The sequence below is a fragment of the Chiloscyllium punctatum genome, chromosome 5 (genome assembly GCF_047496795.1).
Source record: "Chiloscyllium punctatum isolate Juve2018m chromosome 5, sChiPun1.3, whole genome shotgun sequence".
NCBI lineage: Eukaryota > Metazoa > Chordata > Chondrichthyes > Orectolobiformes > Hemiscylliidae > Chiloscyllium > Chiloscyllium punctatum.
Window position 1 is genome coordinate 134,393,728 of NC_092743.1, and position 27,983 is coordinate 134,421,710.

At 42.8% G+C, this 27,983-nt stretch overlaps 1 protein-coding gene across 3 annotated transcripts in view; it reads left to right on the top strand.

Moving 5' to 3' along the window:
- The window catches only part of LOC140477461 (uncharacterized), a 158,846-nt gene that overhangs the window by 102,552 nt on the left and 28,311 nt on the right, over positions 1-27,983 (top strand). For 2 of the 3 annotated variants that reach the window (XM_072571394.1, XM_072571396.1), the window contains 3 exons: positions 9,446-9,507; positions 9,710-9,782; positions 17,177-17,281. In XM_072571394.1, coding sequence (XP_072427495.1) covers positions 9,446-9,507; positions 9,710-9,782; positions 17,177-17,281 — 240 coding nt within the window. The remainder of the gene's footprint in view (positions 1-9,445; positions 9,508-9,709; positions 9,783-17,176; positions 17,282-27,983) is intronic. The other variant, XM_072571395.1, reaches the window with a different exon arrangement.

Below are 27,983 nucleotides of genomic sequence, written 5' to 3' on the forward strand. Positions count from 1 at the left end.
GAAATGACTGTCAGTTGGCATTTTGCTGCTACCTAGTAAGAAGCTCACTACACCACTTGTGAAGAAAATAAAAGGTAGAGTGAGATGATCTCAATGTCACAATGGACCTCACCACATCTGTCGCCCAATTCTGCTGCACATCTCACTATAGCCCACATCACTCAGACCCATAAAATTCTGACCATATAATCCTATTATATGTGGCTAATATTTAATGAAGAAATATGATAAATCATCAATTAAACACAGAACTATATTAGAAGATTTAATGTTTCTGGACAAAAACTAACTTTATTAAATATTGCAAAACAATAAGCTCTGTTACCTTAACATTTTATAGCTTATAAAGTTAAATGACTTATGTTCTCAACTCAGTTCTACCTTTTATTTCCCTTCAAGAGTCACCTTAATTTATGATATCTTGAAGGCTCATTCATGTTTCCTGGGACCAACCCAAAAGCTATGTCACTGCACTCCAGAATTCACTATTATGTCCCTTCAGTATATCTGTTCTCAAAGATTCAATATTCAGTGGGTTTTTCCATTAGCATTTAGCTCAGTGATACTCCAGTTTTGTTACTGACCTCATGATGCTGAAATTCATGGGTCAGCTTCCCAGCAACTCCTATGCAATGGCTTAAAATATCAAAAAGAACTTTATTTTCAACAGCCCACTGCGACGATCTTAAATACAAACAAGCTGTTCACTTATAAAACTCCAACCAAATAAAGGTTAACTGTCTTTTATTGAGATTATTACTGCCAATTTCTCCCTCTAGCTAAACAAATTTTTCCAGTCATTTTCCCTTTTCTAACTTTGTCTTATATTGAATACTAGCTCCCAATCACAGACTGCAATATTGATAACTCTTAATATTCATTTTAGATGAGGAATTTGCAACAGCAACAGTATGTGATGGATGGCAGTTATAGGAAGGGGGGAAAGTCTCAGATAGAGTCACATAGATGGGTTAACTCCAGGAAGGGTGAGAGAGGTCGGCACCTAGGGCAGGAGTCTTTTGTGGATATACCCATTTCAAACAGGTATGCTGTTTTGGAAAATGTAGGGGGTGATGGATTTTCAGGGGAACGTAGCACAAACAGCCAAGCTTCTGGTATTGAAACTGGCTCTAATGCAACGAGGGGTACGTCGGCTTCCAAGAGATAAATTGTGTTAGGGGATTCTGGAGTCAGAGGTACAGACAGAAGTTTCTGTGGCCAGCAGAGAAAAGCAGAATGGTGTGTCGTTTCCCTGGTGCCAGGATCAATGATGTCTCAGAGAGGGTGCAGAATGTTCTCACGGGGGAGAGGGGCCAGCAAGAGGTCATTGTCCACATTGGAACCAACGACATTGGAAGGGAAAAGGTTGAGACTCTGAAGGAAGATTACAGAGAGTTAGGTAGAAATTTAAAAAGGAGGTCCTCAAGGGTCGTAATATCTGGATTACTCCCAGTGCTATGAGCTCGTGAGGGCAGGAATAGGAGGATAGAGCAGATGAATGCATGGCTAAGGAGCTGGTGTATGGGAGAAGGATTCGTATTTTTGGATCATTGGAATCTCTTTTGGGGTAGAAGTGACCTGTACAAGAAGGACAGATTGCACCTAAATTGGAAGGGGACTAATATACTGGCAGGGAAATTTGCTAGAACTGCTTGGGAGGATTTAAACTAGTAAGGTGGGGGGGTGGGACCCAGGGAGATAGTGAGGAAAGAGATTGATCTGAGACGGGTACAGCTGAGAACAGAAGTGAGTCAAACAGTCAGGGTGGGCAGGGACAAAGTAGGACTAATAAATTAAACTGCATTTATTTCAATGCAAGGGGCCTAACAGGAAAGGCAGATGAACTCAGGGCATGGTTAGGAACATGGGACTGGGCTATCATAGCAATTACAGAAACATAGCTCAGGGATGGGCAGGACTGGCAGCTTAATGTTCCAGGATACAAATGCTACAGGAAGGATAGAAAGGGAGGCAAGAGAGGAGGGAGAATGGCATTTTTGATAAGGGATAGCATTACAGCTGTGCTGAGGGAAGATATTCCCAGAAATACACCCAGGGAAGTTATTTGGGTGGAACTGAGAAATAAGAAAGGGATAATCACCTTATTGGGATTGTATTATAGACCCCCAAATAGTCAGAGGGAAATTGAGAAACAAACTTGTAAGGAGATATCAGCTATCTGTAAGAATAATAGGGTAGTTATGGTAGGGGATTTTAACTTTCCAAACATCAACTGGGATTGCCATACTGTTAAAGGTTTAGATGAATTTCTTAAGTGTGTACAAGACAATTTTGTGATTCAGTATGTGGATGTACCTACTAGAGAACGTGCAAAACTTGACCTACTCTTTGGGAAATAAGGGCAGGTGACTGAGGTGTCAGTGGGGGAGCACTTTGGGGCCAGCGACCATAATTCTATTTGTTTTAAAATAGTGATGGAAAAGGATCAACCAGATCTAAAAGTTGAAGTTCTAAATTGGAGAAAGGCCAATTTTGATGGTATTAGGCAAGAACTTTTGAAGGCTGATTGGAGGCAGATGTTCACAGGTAAAGGGACGGCTAGAAAATGGGAAGCCTTGAGAAATGAGATAACAAGAATCCAGAGAAAGTATATTCCTGTCAGGGTGAAAGGGAAGGCTGGTAGGTATAGGGAATGCTGGATGACCTAAAGAAATTGAGGGTTTGGTTAAGAAAAAGAAGGAAGCACATGTCACGTATAGACAGGATAGATAGAGTGAATCCTTAGAAGAGTATAAAGAAAGTAGGAGGAAACTGAAGAGGGAAATCAGGAGGGTAAAACGGGGACATGAGATAGCTTTGGCAAATAGAATTAAGGAGAATCCAAAGGGTTTTTACAAATATATTAAGGACAAAAGGGTAACTAGGGAGAGAATAGGGCCCCTCAAAGATCAGCAAGGCGGCCTTTGTGTGGAGCCACAGAAAATGGGGGAGATACTAAATGAATATTTTGCATCAATATTTACTGTGGAAAAGGATATGGAAGATATAGACTGTAGGGAAATAGATGGTGACATCTTGCAAAATGTCCAGATTACAGAGGAGGAAGTGTTGGATGTCTTGAAATGGTTAAAAGTGGATAAATCCCCAGGACTTTTCAGGTGCACTCGAGAACTCTGTGAGAAGCTAGAGAAATGATTGCTAGGGCACTTGCTGAGATATTTGTATCATCGATAGTCACAGGTGAGTTGCCAGAAGACAAACGTTGGCAAACGTGGTGCCACTGTTTAAGAAGGGCGATAAAGACAAGCCAGGGAACTATAGACCGGTGAGCCTGACCTCGGTGGTGGACAAGTTGTTGGAGGGAATCCTGAGGGACAGGATGTACATGTATTTGGAAAGGCAAGGACTGATTCGGGATAGTCAGCATGGCTTTGTGTGTGGGATATCATGTCTCACAAACTTGATTGAGTTTTTTGAAGAAGTAACAAAGACGATTGGTGAGGGCAGAGCAGTAGATGTGATCTATATGGACTTCAGTAAGGCGTTCGACAAGGTTCCTCATGGGAAACTGATTAGCAAGGTTAGATCTCATGGAACACAGGGAGAACTAGTTATTTGGATACAGAACTGACTCAAAGGTAGAAGACAGAGTGGTGGTGGAGGATTGTTTTTCAGACTGGAGGCCTGTGACCAGTGGAGTGCCACAAGGATCGATGCTGGGCCTCTACTTTTTGTACCATAAGTTAGTAAGTTTGCAGATGACAGCAAAATTGGAGGTGTAGTGGACAGCGAAGAGGGTTACCTCAGATTACAACAGGATCTGGACCAAATGGGCCAATGGGCTGAGAAGTGGCAGATGGCGTTTAATTCAGGTAGATGCGAGGTGCTGCATTTTGGGAAAGCAAATCTTAGCAGGACTTATACACTTAATGGTAAGGTCCTAGGGAGTGTTGCTGAACAAAGAGATCGTGGAGTGCAGGTTCATTGTTCCTTGAAAGTGGAGTCACAGGCAGATCGGATAGTGAAGAAGGCGTTTGGTATGCTTTCCTTTATGGGTCAGAGTATTGAGTACAGGAGTTGGGAGGTCATGTTGCAGCTGTACAGGACATTGGTTAGACCACTGTTGGAATATTGCGTGCAATTCTGGTCTCCTTCCTATCGGAAAGATGTTGTGAAACTTAAAAGGGTTCAGAAAAGATTTACAAGGATGTTGCCAGGGTTCGAGGATCTGAGCTATAGGGAGAGGCTGAACAGGCTGGGGCTATTTTCCCTGGAGCATCGGAGGCTGAGGGGTGACCTTATAGAGGTTTACAAACGTATGAGGGGCATGGAATGGATAAATAGACAAGGTCTTTTCCCTGGGGTCGGGGAGTCCAGAACTAGAGGGCATCGGTTTAGGGTGCGAGGGGAAAGATATAAAAGAGACCTAAGGAGCAACATTTTCACGCAGAGGGTGGTACGTGTATGGAATGAGCTGCCAGAGGATGTGGTGGAGGCTGGTACAATTGCAACATTTAAGAGTAATTTGGATGGGTATGTGAATAGGAAGGGTTTGGAGGGATATGTGCCAGGTGCTGGCAGGTGGGACTAGATTGGGTTGGGATATCTGGTTGGCATGGAAGGATTGGACCGAAGGGTCTGTTTCCATGCTGTACATCTCTATGACTCTTTGACTCAAGTCTACTTTAGGCATATATCTGGCTTTTTCTCACAACTTCCCAGTAAACAGAAGTTACATGAGGCCTAAAGCTGACACAATCTTTTAACTGCTTTTCCAAATACCACTTTGGGCATAGATCTGGCTTGATCTTGCAACCTTCAAGGAACCAAAAGTTACATAAGCTGTCACACCTCTTAGATGCTTTTCCAAGTATCAACAGGACTTGAATGCTGGTTGTGCACTCATTGGATTGACAAAGATAAACTAAAAACAAAGAGTTTCACTGAGCTCCGCACATCTCCATGACAATATTGCACATACAGCCTGCTCCCAGGTAGTAGTGCCAATTAATTACCTCATAATTACAAAGCTTTCATTAAGTATTTGAAACCACACGAATAACGGATCTTTTACTGAAATAATATCAGTCATATCTCCAGTTCTTAGTTAAATAAGCTCACCTGCTGTTTTATGCCTGTAACCCTTTTATTCTGACTTGATCCAAGAAACACAAATTATGTTGTGAGTTCTAATTTTTTTGACATGTGGTTTTCTAGCTTGTAGATATTTACCAGGCTTTTCCCTACTGAACTTATATAAAATCTCTTTCTAAAATTGACTAGGTATACTACTAAAATAGATGAACTTTGGTACTGTGGAAGTATCATTTAAGAATTCCATATTAGAAGAAGGAATAATAAGGGAAAATGTGGTTCCTGCAGATGAGAAGACATTAAATCTTGAGAGCATTTTTGAATAAAAATGCATTGTTGTTCAGAATGAATAAAGGTGGAGAAGGTTCAATATTGAAGGATATAAATTAACAGACAGTAAGTGACTAAACTATTGAAGTACACATCAATTCATTTATAGAAAATATAATCAGACAGTACCATGACTTTCCTTTCTGATAATGAAATACCATCCCCTCATGATATATTCAGGAGCTTATATAATGTATAATAGTGTACCTAAATGTGTGGTCTGTTTTATTCTCTTTCTGGGTATGTTCTGTCACTTGTCTCAACAACAGATGGCAGCATTTACCAAAAAAAAGCATAATTAATCACAGCCATACACAATTGAAGGAAAATATTAATGCCACAGTTTAGCTATTCAATAGGGCCCAACTGCTTGAATTGAAAAGTGAAATGATCCAAAAGCTTGTGCTTTTAAAAATGAAATTAGAAATTGATGTCAATGGGGCATAGGAGATTGAGGGGTGACCTAATTGAGGTTTATAAAATCATGAGGGGCATAGATAAGGTGATTGACAACTGCCTTTACTCTAGGGTGGGGACTTCAAAACTGGGGCATACTTTTAAGCTAAGAGGACAAAGATTCAAAAAAGAACATGGACAACTTTTTTACACAGTGGTTTATGTGTGGAATGAATTCTCAGAAAAAGCGGATGCAGGTACACTTACAATATTTAAAAGACATTTGAATAATTTCATGAATAGGAAAGATTTGGAGAGATGCGGCTAAGCACAGGCATCTGAACTAATTTAGTTTGGGAACATGGTCAGCATGGACTGGTTGGATTGAAGGATCTGATTCCATGCTGTATGAGTTTATGACTCTATGTCACATATTATTTGTGGGGAGAACAGGAGAGTTAACATTTCAGGAAGATCATTTGCCAAAACTAAAGGCTATTAAGACATTTAAACCAGAAAGCAAAAGGGGATGGGAGAGAGGAAAATGTACACATATACCACAAAAATGGTATAATTTGTGAAGTGCTTACATGGAAAACAGGAGATGATTAACTGGAAAAAATGACATTAGCATGAGCTAACAAGGAGCATAATGAGTAAAATCAAGAAAACATTGAATATATGTTAGCATCTAAGGAAACTGAATGATGTAGATAGCAGTCACAAAAACAAATAGAAGAAGGAGAAAACCATACAACTAGCTAGCCTGCTTTGTAATTCGATATGATCATGTCTGCTTTTGGGCTTCAACTTTACTTTCTCCATGTCCAGTGGTGACCTAAGAAACCAAACATCTGTTGAATAATTTGCATCCACAACTTTCAACAGAGAATTCCTAAGATTCACACCCTCTTAAATGAGGATGTTTCTCCTCACCTCGGTTATAAATCCCTTAGCCTGAAACTGTTACTATACATTTCCCAGCTAGGAGAGGTATTTCAGTATCTATCCTATCATGCCCCTTCACAATCTTGAATGTTTCAATGAGATCATCTTATTCTTCTAAATTGTAGAGAATACAGACTCCATTTACTCAAAGTCTCATTTTAGGTTGATATTGTCCTAGGGACTTCTCCAGTTCACTGTACCTCCCCATTAGAAGCATATCCTTCCATAAATCTGGAGCCTGAAATTGCACACAGTATTCCAGTTGAGGTCTCACTAAAGCTGCACACATTTAAAGCAAGATCTCCTTAATTCCAATTCTGGCAGTTAAGAACTACATGCCATGCGCTCTGCTAACTGTTCACTGTACCTTTTAGTTAACTTTTTGTGTTCCTTGTATAAGTACACCCATGTCTCTCTCAACATCAACAGTTAAGAATTTCCAAAGAAGTGTTGCTTTGCACTCAAAACACTACTTCTGTTTCTCTCTCCTGCTGAGTTTCTCCTGCACTTTGTTATTACAAATTTCAAGCCTTTTAAAAAAGTATTCTGCTTTTTAATTCTTAAAAGTAAAGCAAATAATCTTGCAATCCCCACATTATGCTCCATCTCGTACCTTGTTTCTGATATACCTAATCTATTTGCATATCCTTACAGCCTGTTTGTGTTGTTCTCATAGTTTGTATTCTCACTTAGCTTTGTCCCATCAACATACTTTGCTCTGTCTCTTTGTCAAAGTCGTTAATATAGATTGTTAATAGCTGATGGCCAGCACTGATGCTTGTGGTCCTCCAGTAGTTACAGTCTGCCAAAATGCCCCACTTATTCCTGCTCCATGCTTACTGTCTTAACCAATCCTCTACCCATACTAATACTTAACTTCAATCGATTAGCTTCTATCATTTGTAATAACGTTTTGGTGCCTTATCAAATACTTCTTTGAAATCCAAATATATTAGTTTATCTACCTAACTAGTTACATCTTGAAAGATAAATTTTTAAAACATGATTTTCCATTTGTAAAATCATGTTGACTTGTTCTAATCATAGTATGTTTCCCTAAGTGCCTTGATGAAACTTCTTGAATAATATATTCTGGAACTTTGCTGATGTGCAGCTTCTTGTTCTCTATTTCCTGTCTTTCTCTTTTCTTGAGCTACTGGTATACATTTGTTAATTTCCAATCTGCTCAGACTTTTCCAGAATCTGTGGAACTTTGGAAAATCATGTACTTCTGCTATCACTCCAGCTTACTCTTTTAGAACTGTGGGCTTTAGGCCATTAGCCTGGGTATTTGTCTGATTTTAGTCCCTTGTTTTGTTTTTAGCACTTCCTTTTTGTTGATATCAATTACCTTAATTCCTGCTCTTTCATCAGCCCATAAATTACCCTCTATTTCTAATCTGTAAATTATGACTTCACCTACAAAAACAGACACAAAATGTTTGTTCAGTGTCTTTATTATTGTCCTCATGATAATTTCTTGTCTCTGCTTCAAAGTGACGAACATTCACTTTAGCTATGTGTTTCCTTTTGCAAAATCTCTTACAGTGCGCTTTTGTATTTCTGGCTAGTTTACCTCATGTTGTATTTTTTCCCCTATCAACCTTTTGGTGTCCCTTTGCTGTCCTAAATCCTCAGAATTATTATTAAAATTATTCAGTCCACAAATGGATTGTTCAATATTCATATTTTTAGTATTATTCTTATTTAGTATCTGTTTTGTTGCTGAATAACAATTCTGCATTGACTTAACAGTGCACTACTTATAAATTCAAAATGGGTATAGGTGTTCAGTTCAAAAATGTCATGTCTCCAATTGGCTGATATTCTGTTGTTGAGTTAGGTGATCTGCCCCCAGTGCAAGCACAGTGTTTTCAAAGGTGTTCCTTTTCGTCTGTTGCCTTCATCATTTTGATGTGGATGCTGTGGTTGGCAACCAGAGTTATATCTCAGGCTGTGGTAGGCCTACAACACTGGAACTGTGGTATCCAAGTAAAGTATTTGGGATGTTCAGGGTGAGTTTTTGTAGCGAAACTTGAATGGTTGAAGTGAAAGGATGTTTGCACCTTCACTAATATCAAGATTTGCATATAATTATCTCAATCCTTCATTTGTGTGCATGTAATCTAGACGGCTACGGGTTTTGTGGCACAGTGGTAGTGGACTCTGGATTAGAGGGTCCAGGTTCATGTCCTAACTGCCACAATGGTGTATCACCACACCTCCAGTAGGTTTGATTAAATTTTTTTTTAAAATCTGGTTGGTGGGAAAGGCTTCTGTTCATTATTACTTTATGTATATGTTCTTTGATGTTCAGGTGTGCCGATTATCCGCACACTGTAAATGTTGAAGTTCTGGTCATTCCAGTAATATCTGGGGTAACTAGACATTTTATGGATCCTGTGATGATGTTGTTTGGTATGTGCTCTTGGTTACTTGGATTGCTGTACCTGGCTGGCTTTTAGATGAGGCTTCTTATGATGTTGAACCACTTGTTCTGGTCTTTGCTTTCAGCATTGGGCTTTTCAGTGTCTTCCTGTGTTGCAAACCTTGCATATTATTTTAAAAGCTGTGCATTTTTTGCATGTATGTATGAGGCTGCTGCTGTGCTTACCAGGGTTGCCTGTATTGGCTATTATGTTACTACTAGACAAATTACATATAGCCTCTGAACTCTATCTATTAGGATGGCTTCATGTTTATGTTTATTTTGCAGTATTCTTCCATGGTGTAGCTTTTGAATTGATTGGACATGTCTTGCTTGAACACTTCATTGCGGTAGGTACTATTGTGAACTCGATTATTCTGTCAGCCAGCTTAGCTGCGGTGAACCCACCATGATGCCCCTTATCTTTTTGCATCTATTTATGAATAGATCAATGGTCTCTGTTTGCTGTTGTCTGAAAGACAAGAATCCTCAACTATATATTCCAAAATTGAGCTTCACTCATAATTTGATTGTTTTATCTGGATATTTCAGATGCTTGTCAGACAGACCAGATGTGTTCAGTCTGTGGAAACCTTCATTGCCTCCAGCAAAGACTATTTTAATGGTTTGTGAAATATTGCGATCAAGTAAATACAATGTGGCATGTTATAACAAAACACATTCAGATGAGAAATCTGACTGTTGAAATTTGTTTTTGTCATTTTGCAGCATCTGAATCTTTTAACAGCTTTTCAAGTTTCTTCCAGTTCACTTAGGGTTATCTTGGCTCTGACTTGCAATACTTTTAGTAGCCACCACCTTAGCTGATCATAGGTTGTTGCTAGTCCACTGGTGATACAATGGAGTTCTTTCTGCTTTTTCCCAGTTTCTGCACTTACGCATATCTCAAACCACCTCCAATCCATAGTTTGGGATTATGTTTGGTATGGACTGGTTAGACTGAAGGGTCTGTTTCTGTGCTGTATGACTGAATGATTTTGGTAGATAAATGGCTGCAAACTTAATTACAAACAGTGGAAGTACTTGTTTACAATCTTATTCCTAAGGGCATAATAAAACAAATGCTAATATGCTAGGAGGTGACCAACTCCAGAAGCAGAAGTAGGCCTTTCAAGCTTTCGAGTCTGCTCCACCATTCAATGATATCATGGCTGATCAGATAATCCTTAAATCCACTTTTGTGCCTTTTCCCCATAACGCTGGATTCCCTTACTAAATAAAAATCTCAGCCTTGAATATACTTGATGACACAGCCTCTACAGCAGTAAAGAAATTCCACAGATTCACTTCCTTCTGCGAGATGAAATTTCTCTTCATGTCAGTCTTACATGTGCAAGCCCTTAGTATGAGGTTGTGCTCTCTGGGCCTAAATCCTCCCACAAAGGGAAACAAACTTTCTGCACCTATCCTGTCAAGTCCACTACAAATCTTGTATGGATCAATAAGATCACCTCTTGTTTTCTAAACTCCAATGAGTACAGGCCCAACCAACTCAATTTCTCCTCATAGTCCCACCAATCCTTTTGAAATAGGACCAATATTCCATTTGCCCACTGTATTTCCTGTTGAATTTATATACTTTTTGTAATTGATGCACAATGATTCCAAAATCGTTGAAAAAGATTGAGGTGACTTTATTAAGGTGTTCAGAATTATGAACAATTTTGATAGGGTAAAGAAGGATATTCTGTTTCTACCAAGATGATCAGCAAGAGAGCTTGGAGTGAAATGGAGAAACTTCTCGCTGGGAAACTGATGCAGCCTGATGCTGTAGGATGTTTCAAATGAAAGTGGGATTTATATTTGAAAGTGATGAATTCAAAGGGCTACAAGATAGAGCTAGAGAATGGGAGTAGCTCTTTTGGGAGCTGGTACAACCATGATGGACCAAATGACCTCCTCCTGCATTATAAAATTCAATGATTCTGCTTATCTAAATCCAGTCCTGTGAATAAAATACGAATTTGGTTCATGTAACTCACTTGCATGAGCAAGTTCAGATTGAATAGAGGGTGATATGTGCCAAGAATGTACTGTCAGAGAGGGTAACAGAAGCAGATACTTCTTCAATGTTGTTATTGTATATTGACAGATACATGAATAGGAAGGGAATAGTACCAGGTAGAAACAAACTGTCTTCAGTTTAGAAAGGTGTCATGGGTCGGCACAGGCTTGATGTGCTGAAGGGTCTGTTTTTGTGGCTGTTCTTTGAATTTATACTTAACCCACCAATCTCCAATTACAATATTCCTGAATAACTTAATTAATCCTTTTCAAATCATCTGGCAATCAAAAGCACAAATTTGTAATTCTTCAATGTAAGCAGCAAAATGTTGTATACAAGGTCACCTAGTATAAAAATGTTAAAAACAGCTCAGGGGTATTGCAGTAAATTAGCATTAACTGTTTTGCTGATTAATCATATATTAATCTTAATGTATCATTTTAGATAGTAATAAGATTACTTATAAACAAATACTGAAGTAACCTCCTTAAAAGGTTGTAATGTGAACTATATTAGGTAGCCAGTCTTTGCACCTTTATGATTAGCATGCTTTCTTGTCTCTTCAAACTGTACAAAATTCTTCTGGAGTAGTGGTGATAGCTTCTGGGATTTTAATTGACAAACATACTTTTGTAACAGAAATATTCATTCTTGTAGTGTCTGCTTCAAGATAATTCCATTAACTTGTGAGGAAACCCACGCAGACACGGGGAGAACATGCAAACTCCAGTCAGTCACCTGAGGCGGGAATTGAACCCGGGTCTCCGGCGCTGTGAGGCAGCAGTGCTAACCACTGTGCCACCGTGCCGCCCACATACTCTAGTGATGGAGAGGGATAAGTGTGCATTGCAGGGTAAGAGTTATAGCTGGGGCAGGGAAATTATGATGCGGTGAGGCACGACTTAGGATGCGTGACTTGGAAAAGTAGGCTTCAAGGCAAGGGCGCAATTGATATGTGGAGCTTGTTCAAGGAGCAACTATTGAGTGTCCTTGATAAGTATGTACCTGTCAGGCAGGGAGGAAAGGGTCGTGTGGTCCAGGAAGTGGCTGATGGAATTTAACGTGAGCAAGTGCGAGGTCTTGCACTTTGGCAAAAAGAATATAGGAATGGACTACTTTCTAAATGGTGAGAAACTTAATAAAGCCAAAGCACAAAGGGATCTGGGAGTGCCAGTCGAGGATTCTCTAAAGGTAAACATGCAGGTTGAGTCTGTGATTAAGAAAGCGAATGCAATGTTGTCTCTTATCTCAAGAGGGTTGGAATATAAAAGCAGAGATGTACTACTAAGACTTTATAAAGCTCTGGTTAGGCCCCATTTGGAGTACTGTGTCCAGTTTTGGTCCCCACACCTCAGGAAGGACATACTGGCACTGGAACGTGTCCAGCGGAGATTCACACGGATGATCCCTGGAATGACAGGTCTAGCATATGAGGAACGGCTGAGGATACTGGGATTGTATTCGTTGGAGTTTAGAAGATTAAGGGGAGATCTAATAGAGACGTACAAAATAATACATGGCTTTGAAAAGGTGGATGCTAGAAAATTGTTTCTGTTAGGCGAGGAGACTAGGACCCGTGGACACAGCCTTAGAATTAGAGGGGGTCATTTCAGAACGGAAATGCGGAGACATTTCTTCAGCCAGAGAGTGGTGGGCCTGTGGAATTCATTGCCACGGAGTGCAGTGGAAGCCGGGACGCTAAATGTCTTCAAGGCCGAGATTGATAGGTTCTTGTTGTCTAGAGGAATTAAGGGCTACGGGGAGAACGCTGGCAAGTGGAGCTGAAATGCGCATCAGCCATGATTGAATGGCGGAGTGGACTCGATGGGCCGAATGGCCTTACTTCCACTCCTATGTCTTATGGTCTTATGGTGTGAGGGAGCCGTGGTTTAATAAGGAATTGGAATCCCTTGTTAAAGGGAAGAGTGGGGCCTGTGTAAAGATGAGGCGATTGAGAGTTATAAGGTAGCCAGGAAGGATTTGAAGAGAGAGCTAAGAGCAGCAAGGAGGGGACATGAAAAGTCCTTTGTTGGTAGGATTAGGGAAAACCCAAAGGCTTTCTATAGGTATGTCAGGAATAAAAGAATGACTAGGGTAGGAATAGGTCCAGTCAAGGATAGCAGTGGGAAGTTGCATGTGGAGGCTGAAGAGATTGGGGAGACACTGAATGAATACTTTTCGTCAGTATTCACTCAGGAACAAGACATTGTTGCTGATGTGAATACTGAGTCACAATTAATTAGAATGGACAGCTTTGAAGTATGTAAGGAAGAGGTGTTGGAAATTCTGGAAAGGGTAAAAATAGATAAGTCCCCTGAGCCTGATGGCATTTATCCTAGGATTCTCTGGGAAGCAAGGGAGGAGATTGCAGAGCCATTGGCCTTGATTTTTATGTCCTCGTTGTCTACAGGAATAGTGCCAGAAGACTGGAGGATAGCAAACGTGGTTCCCTTGTTCAAGAAGGGAAGTATGGATAACCCTAGTAACTATAGGCCGGTGAGCCTCACATCTGTTGTGGGCTAAGTCTTAGAGAGAATTGTAAGGGATAGGATTTATGAACATCTGGATAGGAATAATGTGATCAAGGATAGTCAGCATGGTTTTGTGAAGAGCAGATCGTGCCTCACAAACCTTATTGAATTCTTTGAGAAGGTGACGAAGGAGGTGGACAAGGGTAAAGCGGTAGATGTGGTGTATATGGATTTTAGTAAGGCGTTTGATAAGGTTCCCCATGGTAAGCTACTGCAAAAAATACAGAGGTATGGCATTGAGGGTGAGTTGGAGGTTTGGTTTAGGAATTGGCTGGCTGGAAGAAGACAGAGGGTAGTAGTTGATGGTAAAAGTTCATCTTGGAGTGCAGTTACTAGCGGTGTTCCGCTAGGATCTGGTTTGGGACCATTGCTGATTGTCATTTTTATAAATGACCTGGGGGAAGGGCTAGAAGGTTGGGTGAGCAAGTTTGCGGATGATACGAAAGTCGGTGGAGTTGTTGACAGTGAGGAAGGATGTGTCAGGTTACAGTGGGATATAGATAAGCTGCAGAGCTGGGCAGAAAGGTGGCAAATGGAGTTCGATGTGGGTAAGTGTGATGTGATTCACTTTGGTATGAGTAACAAAAAGATGGGGTACTGGGCTAATGGTCGGATACTTGGTAGTGTGGATGAGCAGAGGGATCTTGGTGTCCATGTACACAGATCTCTGAAAGTTGCCACCCAGGTAAATAGTACGGTGAAGAAGGCATATGGCATACTGGCTTTTGTTGGTAGAGGAATTGAGTTCCGGAGTCCTGAGGTCATGTTTCAGTTGTATAAGACTCTGGCACGGCCGCATCTGGAGTATTGTGTGCAGTTTTGGTCGCCATACTATAGGAAGGATGTGGAGGCACTGGAACGGCTGCAGAAGAGGTTTACCACGATGTTGCCTGGTATGGTAGGAAGATCGTATGAAGAAAGGCTGAGGTACTTGGGGCTGTTTTCATTGGAGAAAAGAAGGTTTAGGGGTGACTTGATAGAGGTGTACAAGATGATTAGGGGTTTAGATAGCGTTGACCACGAGAACCTTTTTCCACGTATGGAGTCAGCTAATACGAGGGAACATAACTTTAAATTAAAGGGGTGGTAGGTATAGGACAGATGCTGGGGTAGATTCTTTACTCAACGAGTTGTGAGTCATGGACTGCCCTGCCAGGAGCAGTGGTGGACTCTCCTTCTTTATGGGCATTTAAAAGACATATGGAGGATAGTGGGCCAGGATCAGTGCAATATCAAGGGCTAAAGGGCCTGTACTGCGCTGTATTTTTCTATGTTCTATACTAGTTAATTTCTTGACTGGTAAATATTCTAGGATAGCTTTTACAATAATATGACTACCATCTGGTTTGTTCTAGGACATATTAGGATGAATGATAATTAATTAACTGGATTTTCTCATTTGAGAAAAGATATTATTTTAGAAACAGTTCAGAGAAGGTTAACTTGATTCATTTCTACATGAAGGCCTTGTTTGAGGAAAGATTCAACAGGTTCTGCTTTTAAATTCCAAAGAATGAGAGGTAATCTTATTGAAACAAAGATCTTGAGTTGACTGGATAGGTTGAGTTACCCTTTCAGAAGAAATCTCTTTTAAGAAAGGATTATTGCAGTATAGACAGGAAAATGGAGATGAGACCATAATTAGATCAGTGATCATCTTATTGACTGATGGAACAGGCTCAGAGAGCCAAAAATGCATAAAATAACCCAGATTTTGGTGTTTGGAAAAAAGATAAAGAGAAGCACAAAAGGAATAGTTAAGGGATAGTAAAATTAGTCAAAACATTTTCACAATTAATTACAAAAAGGAAGGTGATCAGACAATGTGGATTTTTTTTTAAAATAAGTGATGTGGTTTAAATAAATGCTGAACAGGTCAAATTGGTTACTTTGTACCAGTATTTTCAGTTGAGGAAGAAATCAATACTGCAGTCATTCATCAAGAAAGCTGGTATTGAATCAGGGACAGGATCGCACAAAAATTAATGCAAGCAAAATAAGTTAGTGTAGAAAATAATGCCATTGAAGAGTGACAAAAAGATGCTGGATCAGAATTTCCATTAGATGAGGAAGGGTCACCAGACTAGAAAGATTAACTTTGATTTCTCTTCAGCTGCTATCAGACCTGCTGAGCTCTTCCATCAATTCGGTTCTTGTTTCTGGTTGACAGCATTCAGAGTTCTTTCAGTTTCCATTACCTCAAAATCATGTAATCAGTTTGTTACCAAAACTGGTGATTTGGAGTTTACAAGTCACCAAAAATCTAACTCTTGTGGTATAGCAATAATGTCCCTACCTTTGATTTTTCAGATGTGTTATGTATTTCTAAATCCAAGTCTCCTGATTCAGATTAGAAAATCTCTAAAATTGTGGCTGCAAAGACTCCAAGATAGGCAGCCCACTTGATTGGCACCCCACCTACTACATTAAACATTAGCTTCTTCCAGCAGTGTTGCACAGAGAGAATCGTATATGCCATATTCAGAATGCACTTCCAGCAACTCACCATGCTCCTTTCGCAGCAATTTCCAAAGTCTTGATCTATACCACTTAATAGGAAGAAGGCAGTAGCTACATAGGAACATCACCTTAGCGACCCTTGTACAAGCCATGCACCATCCTGACTTGGAGTTATATTACCATTCCTTCACAGTTAGTGGGTCAAAATCTTGGATCTTCCTTCCCAACTTTTGTACCTAACAAGTGGTTTATTCCCTTCTAAAGGTGCACCACCTCTTGTTAAGAGCAGAGCAGAATGCCAAACATTACAACACTGTTTAGATAATGTGCTTGCCATAACTAATAGCTGGAAGTATGTGGAAGCAGTGAAAGACTTACAAATCCTGTAAGCCACACAAAAACCTGAGTGTAAAGTATATCTGGATGTTAAATATGCAGCCTGATACCAAGGACTGTGGCTAGTAAATGTGGATAAGCTGCAATGAGTAGCATGAGTCTAGTGGATAAGAGCTGTCATTTCTTTTCATTGTTTCATGGTATGCTGGAGTTGCTAGCAAAGCCAGCATTTGTACTGCAACCCTAATTGCCTTCTAACAGCTACAGTCTAGCTAGTGTAGGTATAGCTTGCAGGATTTGGAAGTCTTTCACTGCTTCCACATACTTCCAACTATTAGTTATGGCAAGCACATTATCTAAAGAGTGCTGTAATGTTTGGCATTCTGCTCTGCTCTTAGCAAGAAGTGGTGCACCTTTAGAAGGGAATAAACTGGTTGTTAGAAAATTCAGCCATCTTTTGTACCCGAGTGCTACAGCGATGACTCTCAGCTCATGGGTTAGCTGCAACAGAATCATCCAGCGTTGCTGAGGACATTATATGCTCCTCAGCTCCCAACTCACCTTTCTGTTCAAGGCTGTTGAGAGAGATGCTGTTGATTAGACCATTTTCTTTCAAACGGTCAATGCCACTCTTCACAACAACAACTTTGTTTTTTCTACCTTCAGGAACAATGGCAACCCAAAGGAGGAGAGAGAAAGAGCTACAACACAGTACAGAGGAGGAGGTGCTGTCACTTGATCTGACAGTGGCAGCCACTGACTCAAATACTGGTATTGTATACAACTTGTAATCCTAGTATGATGTTGGGGTCAGCACAGTGAGCAAGAGTGGGTGGCCACACCAGGTTCAAGTGTGTACTCAGAGGCCCAGATGAGGATCTTTGTTAGGCAGAACAGAGGTGAACTTGGATGGGTGTGTAAATTATGATGAATGATTTGAAAAAAGTCAGTCATTGATCTGGTATTTTGACATGATCCAGCTGTCTTATGACAGGTTGACATGGTTGGGAAATTCTGCACCTGAGACAGGAAGCAATTAAACTGGAGGAAATTAAAAAAGGAATTTCCAGGTGAAATCTTTCCCACCACATTTTTTTTCTAACCTACTGTTAGATATGCAAAGAGAGAAAACAGGAAGATTATCATTTTCACAAATCTGTGAAGGCTTTAACTTAAGAACTACAATCATGACCCAGGTATAAGGCTGTTTTGTAAATCACGTTATAATTGTAATGAAAGGTTCTGGATTAAAATTTTTAAATTTTCAGAGGCTATTCAGACCATTGGGTTTTACTGATGCTCAGAGGAGCATCCTGCCCTTTCCTGGTGACCTCATATTTACTATTGTTAACCCACAAGCCTCTACAGTCCTGAACACTACAGGGCAATTTAGCATGACCAATCCATATACCCTACACATCTTTAGACTGTGGAAGGAAACCTACACAGACACAACAAGAACATACAAACTCAGTCATCCAAAGCTGGAATTGGACCCAGGTCCCTGGTATGGAGAGGCAGTGCTAACTCCTGCATTGTCCACATATGCTGTCTGACTGGTTTAGTGATAGAATTTGGTGTTTTCACTTTAGATTTCTAGTATCTGCATAACTTTGCTGTTGGATTATTACTACCATTACTTGCAACTACACTCCCACTGTTGTTTCTAGGGCAAAGGCCTTCCATTAAAACACTAGTTGCACCTTCTTGGACTTTTGGTGCCCTTTTGTAGGGAAGGGGAAAATATTTGCAGAAATACAGCAATTACAGAGCTAGGTGTTCCCACAGCCAGTCAACCATATCAAAACTCTACAGTCCTGCTACATCCAATCATGAATGGTGGTGTGCACTTAAGAGCAGAGCCTACAAAAACATCCCCATCTTCATGGATTGTGGATATGAGTAGGTCTGTGTAAAATACAAGTACTTACACATCCCATTCTAGCTCAGTCTGTCCAGTGGTGACAGCACTCTGGCCAGCCTACCCACCTTCTGGGGCTCAGTCTGCTGCTATGTACCATCTCACTCTCCCCTACCCTGACATGCCACCTGGCCTTCTGGCCACCTCTAGCATGTAGGACAGCCCACAACCCTTCCAGATCTTTGCCTGCACCTGGCTCAGCTGCTCTGACACCTTCTGATCACCTCTAGGACAGCTTATTCAGATTAGGCCTTCAGACAGCACACAATGGCCTACCCACCTTCTGGCTCTTGGGAGTGACTGGCATTGGGACAGCCTTACCCACCTTCAGGTGGGTAGGTGAGCCTATGCACCCTCCAGCTTCAGGATGGCTATGGAACCTCCTAGCTCACAGTAAAGCCTGCTAGATGCAGGGATACACAAGACAGTGTATGTAATAAACCCAACAAGCAACACGACAGACAAACAGTCCCTTTTATTCAAAGAAGGTGCAAAGATTTGTAGCTAGGGTGCTCGTTGTGGTTCTGTTTGCCGAGCTGGGAATTTGTATTGCAGATGTTTTGACCTGTCTAGGTGACATCCTCAGTGCTTGGGAGCCTCCTGTGAAGTGCTGTGATTTTCGGCAGCATAGTGGTTTGACTCTGCTGCTTCCAGTTATCAGTTCCAGCTGTCTACTGCAGTGGCTGGTATTGGGGTCCAGGTCAGTGTCCTTGTTGATTGAATCAGTGGATGAGTGCCATCCCTCTAGGAATTCCGACTGTTCTGTTTGGCTTGTCCTATAATAGTGTTGTCCCAGTCAAACTCCTGTTGCTTGTCATCTGTATGGCACTAAGGATAGCTGGTAGTGTCATTTTGTGGCTAGTTGGTGTTTATGGATGTGGATTGTTAGCAGTCTTTGTTTGTCCTGTGTAGTGTTTTGTGCAGTCCTTGCATGGGATTTATATACTGTGTTGGTTTTGCTCATGCTGGGTATGAGGTCCTTTGTCCTAGTGAGTTGTTAGAGTGTGGCTGTTGGTTTGTGTGCTGTTATGAGTCCTAGTGATTGTAGTAGTCTGGCTGTCAGTTCAGAAATGTTCTTGATGTATGGTAAAGTGGCTAGTCCTTTGGGTTGTGGCATGTCCTCATTGTTTTTTCCCCTTAAGCATCTGTTGAGATTTGTGGGGGTATCTGTTTTTGGTGAACATATTGTAGAAGTGTTCTTCCTCTTTTGCAGTTCTGGTGTGCTGCAGTGTTGTGGCCCTTTTCAAACTGTCTTGATGCAACTCGTGTTGGGGTGGTTGCTTTCGTAGTTCAGGACTTGGTTGGTGTGGCTTTCTTGTATGCCTTTGAATTCTCCATAGTGTTCTCTATACCATCTTGTCTAGGAATGGGAGTTGGTTGTCCTTTCTTCCCCTCTAGTGAATCGGATTCCTGTGTGGTGTTGATGATTGTAATCATTTAAAAACACAAATAGAGAACACACAAAGATGTCATCCACATATCTGACCCAGAGTTTGGGTTGAATTTGTGGTAAGACTGCTTCTTATCTTAGCAGAAGCTGTAATGCAATGACTTGAGATGAGCCTGTAGGTGTGCCATTGATTTGTTCATATTTAGTTGAATGTAAAGTGTTATGATGCACAGGTCCAGTAGTTTTGAGTAGGCAATTTTTGTTAAGTTCACTATCTTGTTGTCTGTTCTATGTCTAGTAGGTTGGCCATTGTTTCTCTGGCTAGGGTCTTGTCAATGGTCATGTGGACAACACCTTTTTTGTAATCATTAAAAACAAATAGAGAACACACCAGATCATCAATGCCACACTTGCAGGCATCAGATTCACAAGAAAAGGACAACCAACTCACATTCCTAGATGTGGTACAGAACACTGAACAGAATTCACCACAAAGGTATACAGAAAAGCCACTCAGACCAAGTCCTCAACTACAAAAGCAATCACCCTAACACAAAGGTTGCATCAGGACACTTTGAAAATGCCACAACACACCAGAACTGCAAAGAGGAACACCTCTACAATGTATTCACCAAAAACAGACCCCCACAATTTCATCAGATGCTTAAGGGAAAGACAATGGAATGAGGACATGCCACAACCCAAAGGACTAGCCACTTTACCATAAATCAAGAACATTTCTGAACTGAGCCAGACTACTACAACCACTAGGACTCAACAGCACAAACCAGCCATTCAGACAACTGACCAGGACAAAAGACCTGATACCCAGCAGGAGCTAAACCAATGTAGTATACAAAATCCCATGCAAGGACTGCACAACACACTCCAGGACAAACAGGAAGACAGCTAACAATCTGCAAGCATGAACACTAACTAGCCACAAAGCAACATGACCAGCTATCTTTAGTAGCCACACAGACAACAAGCAACATGAGCTTGACTGGGACAGCACTGTCATAGGGCAAGCCAAACAGAACAACCAGGGAATTCCTAGAGGCATGGCACTCATCCACTGATTCAAACAAGCACATTGACCTGGACCCAATATACCAGCCACTGCAGCAGCCAGCTGGAACAGACAACCAGAAGCAGCAGATTCAAACCACTAAATGCCAGAGAGAAAGAGATCAGAAGCACTTCACAGGAGGCTCCCAAGCACTGAGGATATCTAGACAGGGGATGAAGTGTCTGCAACACAAATTCCCAGCTTGGCTAACAGAACCACAACAGACCCTTCTATTACAGGAAGAAATCAAACTGTTCTCTTCAAAATGTAGAATCCATTCCAGACTGTAAAGTACATTGTCAGAAATATAGAGTCCACTCCTGAAGGAGACAAATACACACCTTACAGCACACATGTTTAATCTCCATGAGGCCTAGCCCATCCAGAGAGAACAAGGCCCACCCAGAAGCGCTACTTTAAAAAGTGCTGTTAACTCAGGGGTTTGGTCCACTCCCAGCACCCACAGGTGTTCAGTCTTTAGAGGCCTAGTCCAAAGGCCAGGCCTACCCACAGGAACAGCTCATCTGGAAAGGTGCATTTTCTAAAGAGGCTCAGTCCAAACTCCAAAACAAAAACCTAGAATGCAAGGGCTAAACGCTGCCACACAAATCAGTCCTTTTCTCAAGGGGGAAAAAGTGTAACAGGCTGTAACCAGCCAGTTAAACAGTTCCTCAGAACAGAGTTACATCTGAAACACTAACTGAAGATCAGGCAGTTAGAAAATCAGTCCTCAAAAGAATACCAGTTAACAAAACTGCCTTGTAAACCAGCCAGTTTAGGTATCAGGTTCTAAAAAAAGACTAAAAATTTATGTTTTAAACAGTATATAGTTAACAAAGCAGTCCAAACACTATACATGGGAAAAGACAGCAAAGCCAAACCCCACAGTGCAGTGTGCATAGAACAGACCTATGTAAAAAGCACCTGTCCATACCACATACTGATCAGACTAATCTTCCAGTTTCTGGCTGCCCTGCTTACTGACTCTCCAAGCCTGCTTTCCTACAAGCTGGTTGTTGGCCTTTTGGCTCCCAGTCACCCCACATACTAACCAAACCAAACCTGCTGTCCTACAGTTGAACAGCTGGTCTTCTAGCACCTAGCCACCCTGCAACCTTACTGACCCCTTCTCCTGGCCAGCATTCCTACAGATCAGCCATCAGCTGTCAGACTCCCAGCCTCCCTGCATACTGACTAGCCCCTCCCAAGTCAGCCTTCCTACAAAAGTCAGCCACCTGGTTCAGCCTCGTACTGAGGAGTCTGCCCTATACCAGCTTTCCTGCTAAGATGCTATCAGTTTCTTCACCCAGCATACTGACAGGCCCACCATCCTGCTTCTAGCCAGCAGGTGTACTGGCTACCCCTCCCTTAACCAGCTTTCCTACAAGCATTGTGTCAGCTGCATAGCCCCCAGCCACCTTGTGTATAATAGACACTCCCCCTCCACCAGCCAGCTTTCCCCCAGACCAGTCTTTGACCATCCAGCTCCCAGCCACCCCATGTACTGACTAGCCCACTCTGGCCTGCACTCCATTACAAAACCCACATCCAAAAATCATCAATACAATTTCCAGTACAGGAGTCTATGTAGCAAATGCTCATCTCCTAGCACACAGGTGTTCAGTCTCCAGAGGCCTGGCCCTTCCAGAGAACAGGCCCACTCAGGAACACAGTACATTGTGAAGCTGCAGTTAACTCAGGGGTTTGTTCTAGTCCTGAAGAGTGTTTAGGACCAAAGGCAGAGTCCACACCAGTCTTCAGAGGCCTGGTCCATCCAAAGGGCCAGGCCCACTCACAGGAAGAATAGTAAATTGTAAAGGTGCAGTTAACTCAGGGGTTTGGTCCACTCCAGGATGCAGCAATTGCTCACCTCCCAGCACAGGTGTTTAATCTTGAGGTCTAGTAATCCACAAACTTGCCAACTCATCTGGAAAAATGTATTTTCAAGGACTCAGTCCAAAATGTCAAAAAAGTGAAACTTTTTCTTAAAGTACAAGGGCTCAGCCCTGCCACAAAATCAATGTGTCCTTTTCTCAAAAGGAAAAAAAAGGAGAAAAAGTTAACAGGAAGTAACCCAGCCAGTGAAACAGTTCCCTAGGAGAACTGAGTTACACCTGTAGCACACACAAAATCAGCCAGTTTAAAAAAGTCAGTCCTCAATTAAAGAGGAATGTCAGTTAACAAACTTGCTATATGGTTCAGCCAGTTCAGGAATCAGATTTCCTTTTAAAGGAAAGAAAAAAGGAAAAGCAGCAGTAACTGACCGAGTCACACAGTTAGTCCCCTAGACTGAGGAGACTCCAATTCTCCTGGTTATATTTTTTACTTTAATAAACAATTACAAAGCAGTTTACAAAAAGTAAACATTAACAGCTATATACAAAGAAACAGCAATTATGAGGGAAAGGAGCAACAAAGCCAGGCCCTGACACCCTACTGTTCAACCAGTTTACAGGGAAACAAGGACAAACCTCAAATCTCAGTTTCAAATGTTACAAGACAGCAACAATGACATTTGTACATAAAGACAATCCAATTAAATAAAGTGCATATAATACAGACCCAGCAAGCCCCTGTCCCTCCCACCTTTCAGCCACTAAGGCAGCCCACCCCTACACCTTCTGGCTCAGTCTACCCTGAGCTTTTGACCACCTCTAGGACAGCCCACCCTGGTACCCAACAGGGGTCACAGCTGGAAGGATGGCTACCTGCCTTCCAGCTCAGTCTGCCCCCATGTACATTGGGCTCTCACCCACCCTGATGTGCCAATTGGCACATGGACTGCCCTGACACCTTCTGACCACCTCTGGGACAGCCCATCCAGATTACCCCTTCTCAGGATGACAGTCCTCAGAATGGCCTATCCACCCTCTGGCTCTTGGAGACTGGCATCAGAGTGGCCTACCCACCCTCTGGCTTTCATGAGGGCCTACCAACCTTCAGATTCACACTGGCCTACCCACCCTTCCTCTGGCTCAGGGTGACACTTTCACAATGACCCATGAACCTCCCAGCTCACAGTAATACCTGCCAAATCCAGTAATACACAAGAGTGTATGTGATAAACCCAACGAGCAACATGATAGAGTTAATCATCAAAAACCGAATCCTTTCTGGTACAGAGCCCAAAAATAGAGTCTTCAAAATATAGAGACCATTCCCAGGAATGCAGAGTCCACTCCAGTTTACAAGGTGCATTGTCAGAAATGGAGTGCACTGCTAAAAACAGGGTCCACAACCAAGGGCAGAGTCCGCTCTCGAGGCAGCAAATGCACACCCCACAGGCGTGGGGTCACCATGGAGTCCTGGCCCATCCAGGGAGAACCAGTTTCAGTCACAGGAACTGAGTACAGGTGCAGTTAACTCACAGGGCTTTGATCTACTCCTGAAGGCAAGATCTTCTCCCAAACTCCAGGATACAGCAAGTGCTCACCTCCCAGCACATAGGTATTCAATCTTCAGAGGCCCAGTCCCAGGGCTAGGCCTCCCTACAGGAACAGCTCATCTGGTAAAATGTATTTATTCACAAGGGTTCAGTCCAAACATCCAAAAGAGAAGACAAAAACAAGAGCCCAAGGACTGAGCCCTGCCATAAAAACAATGTTTGTCCTTTTCTCAAAGAGAAACAGGCTGCAACCAGCCAGTGAAACAATCCCCTAATGAGAGCTGAGTTACACCTGAAACACTTATGCACATCAGAAAGTTAGAAATCAGACCTCACTAAAGGAATAGCAGTTAACAAGCTGGCCAAGTAATTCAGCCAGTTCAAGAATCACATTTCTCTTCTTTCTCCTCCCCACCCCCCCCCCAAAAAGAAAGCAGAACCCAACTGCAACTAACTCTGACAGTGGCCCAACCAGCACAGAGTCTGTCCCTTGAACAGAGGAGACTAAATCTCCTAGTTATAGTCAGCCAGCCAAGGCTTTCCTGATTGACTGAACCAGTCAACACAGCATCAGTCCCCTAAACTGAGGGGATTGAAAGTCTCCTGTTTATAATATTTTTATTAAACAAATTACAAAACATTTATAGCTGTATTTAACAAGGGAGAGGAGCAGCAGCAAAGCTAGGCCCCAAACCCTACCATTCAACCAGTTTACATGGAGAGGACAGACCTCAAACCCCAGTTCCACATATAAAAGACAGTGACAATGACATTTGTACATATAAAGCTAATCCAGTTACATAAGCAGAGCATACAATACAGACCCAGCAAGCCCCCATCCCTCCCACCTTCCAACCACTGAGGCAGCCCACCACTACATACCTTCCAGCTCTTGGTCCACCCTATGCCCCTTCTAGTTCTGTCTACCCTGAGACCTTTTGACCACTGTTAGGGCAGCCTGCCCTGGTACCCACCCAGAGTAACAGCAGTCAGGATGGCCTAGCCCACCTTCCAGCTTCACTCAGCACCTTTCAACCACCTCTGGGGCAGCCCACCCCAGTACCTGCCCAGGGTGACAGCACCAAGGACAGCTGCCCACCTTCTGGCTCAGTCTGCCCCTACATAACATTGGGCTCTCACACCCTGATGCATCATCCAGCCAGTGGGCTATCCTGGAACACCTTCCAACCACCTCTAGGACAGCCCATCCCCTTTCTTGGGAGACAGCCTGCAGGGTAGCCCACAAGCCTTCTGGATCTCAGCCTGCCCTACATGCCTTCTGGCTCTTGGTTGCTCTGACACCTTTCAACCACCTCTAGGACAGCCATCCAGATCACCCCTTCTCAGGGCAGCAGGGCTCAGAACAGCCTACCCACCATCCAGCTGTCAGGGTAACTGGCATTAGGGTGGCCTACCCACCCTCTGGCTTTCAGGACAGACTACCCACCTTCAAGTTCACAAGATAGCCTACCCACCCTCCAGCTCTCAGGGAGACAGCTTTCAGGACAACCCATGAGCTTCCCAGCTCACAGTAAGACCTGCCAGACCTAGGGACAAGACAGTGCAAGTGATAACCCAACAAACACCACAATACAGTTAGTTGCCAAAAAAGTCCTTTCTGGTACACCATTCAAATGTAGAGTCTTCAGACTAGAGGCCATTCCCAGAAATGGAGTCCACTCCAGTTTGAGGTGCATTGTCCAAAATGGAGTCCACTCCCAAAGGCAGCAAATGCACAACACACAGGTGTTCAGTCTCCATGGAGTCCTGGCACATCCTTGGAGAGCCAGGGCCACTCAGAAATAGTATATTTTAAAGGTGCAGTTAACTCAGGGGTTTTTGGCCCACTCCTGAAGGCTAGATCTTCCCCAAAACTCCAGGATACAGCAAGTGCTCACTTCCAGCACACACATTCAATCTTCAGAGGACCAGTCCCAGGGCTAGGCCTCCCTACAGGAACAGCTCCTCTGGTAAAGTATGTCTTCCACAAGGGCTCAGTCCCAACACCAATAAAAAGTGAAGACATACAAAAAAAAACTAGAGTCAAAGGGCTAAGCCCTACTACAAAGTTAACATTATCCTTTTCTCATAAAAGAAAAAAGTAACAGACTGTAACCAGCCAGTGAAACAACAATCCCCTAATGAGAACTGAGTTTCACCTGAAACACATTATGCACACCAGGAGTCTAACAATCAGTCCTCACTAAAAGGAATGCCAGTTAACAAACTAGCTAAGTAATTTAGCCAGTTCAGGAATCAGGATTTGCCTCCTCCCAAAAAAAAAAGGAAGCAGAAACTAACAGCAACACACTGGCTATAACACCAGCCAGCATAGAGTCAGTCCCCTAAACTGAGGGGACGCTGAATCTTCTGTTTATATATTATTTTGCACAAATCTAATCTCCTATTTATTTTTTTCCTGGTTATAATATTTTATTAACCAAATTACAAAACAGTTTACAAAAAACAGTTAACATTTACAGCTGTTTACAACAGCAATTTTACAAGGGAGAGGAGCAGCAAAGCTAGGCACCAAACCCTACCATTCAACCAGTTTATAGGGAGGGGAGGACAAACCCCAAATCCCAGTTCCACATATAAAAGTCAACAATGACATTTGTACATAAAAAGCCAACCCAGTTACATAAACAGTGTACAATACAGACCCAGCAAGTCCCCGTCCCTCCCACCTTCCGGCCACTCTAAGACAGCCCACCCTATGTACCTTCCGGCTCTCGGTCCACCCCATGCCCCTTCCAGTTCTCAGTCTGCCCTGACACCTTTCGACCGCCTCTAGGGCAGCCTGCCCGGGGTGACAGCGGTCAGGACGGCCTACCCACCCTCCGGCTTCACTAACCATCCTTTGCACCTTTCGACCACCTCTGGGGCAGCCCACCCCAGTACCTGCCTGGGGTGACAGTGCTGAGGACAGCTACCCACCTTCTGGCTCTCGGTCTGCCCCTACGTACCATTGGGCTCTCACCCACCCCGATGCGCCGTCCGGCCAGTGGGCTATCCTGGCACACCTTCCGGCCACCTCTAGGACAGCCCGTCCCCTTCCCTGGGACGACAGCGTGCAGGGTAGCCCACAAGCCTTCCGGATCTCAGTCTGCCCCTACGTGCCTTCTGGCTCTCAGCTGCTCTGACACACCTTTCGACCACTTCTAGGACAGCCCGTCCCGATTACCCCTTCTCGGGACGACAGCGCTCAGAACGGCCTACCCAACATCTGGCTCTCGGGGTGACTGGTATCAGAGTGGCCTACCCACCCTCAGGCTTTCGGGACAGCCTACCAACCTTCAGGTTCACAGGATGGCCTACCCACCCTCCGGATCTCAGGGTGACAACTTTCAGGATGACCCATGAGCCTCCCAGCTCACAGTAAGACCTGCCAGACCCAGAGACACACAAGACAGTGCAGCTGATAGACCCAAACAACACAAGACAGTTAATTACATAAAAACAGTCCTTTCTGGTCCACAGTCCAAATATAGAGTCTTCAAATATAGAGTCCATTCCCAGGAATGGAGTCCACTCCAGTTTACAAGGTGCATTGTCCAAAATGGAGTCCACTCCAAACTGCAGAGTCCACCGCTAAAAAGAGGATCCACAACCAAGGGCAGAGTCAACTCCCAAAGGCAGCAAATACACACCCCACAGCACAGGTGTTCAGTCTCTGGAATCCTGGCCCAGCCTTGGAAAACCAGG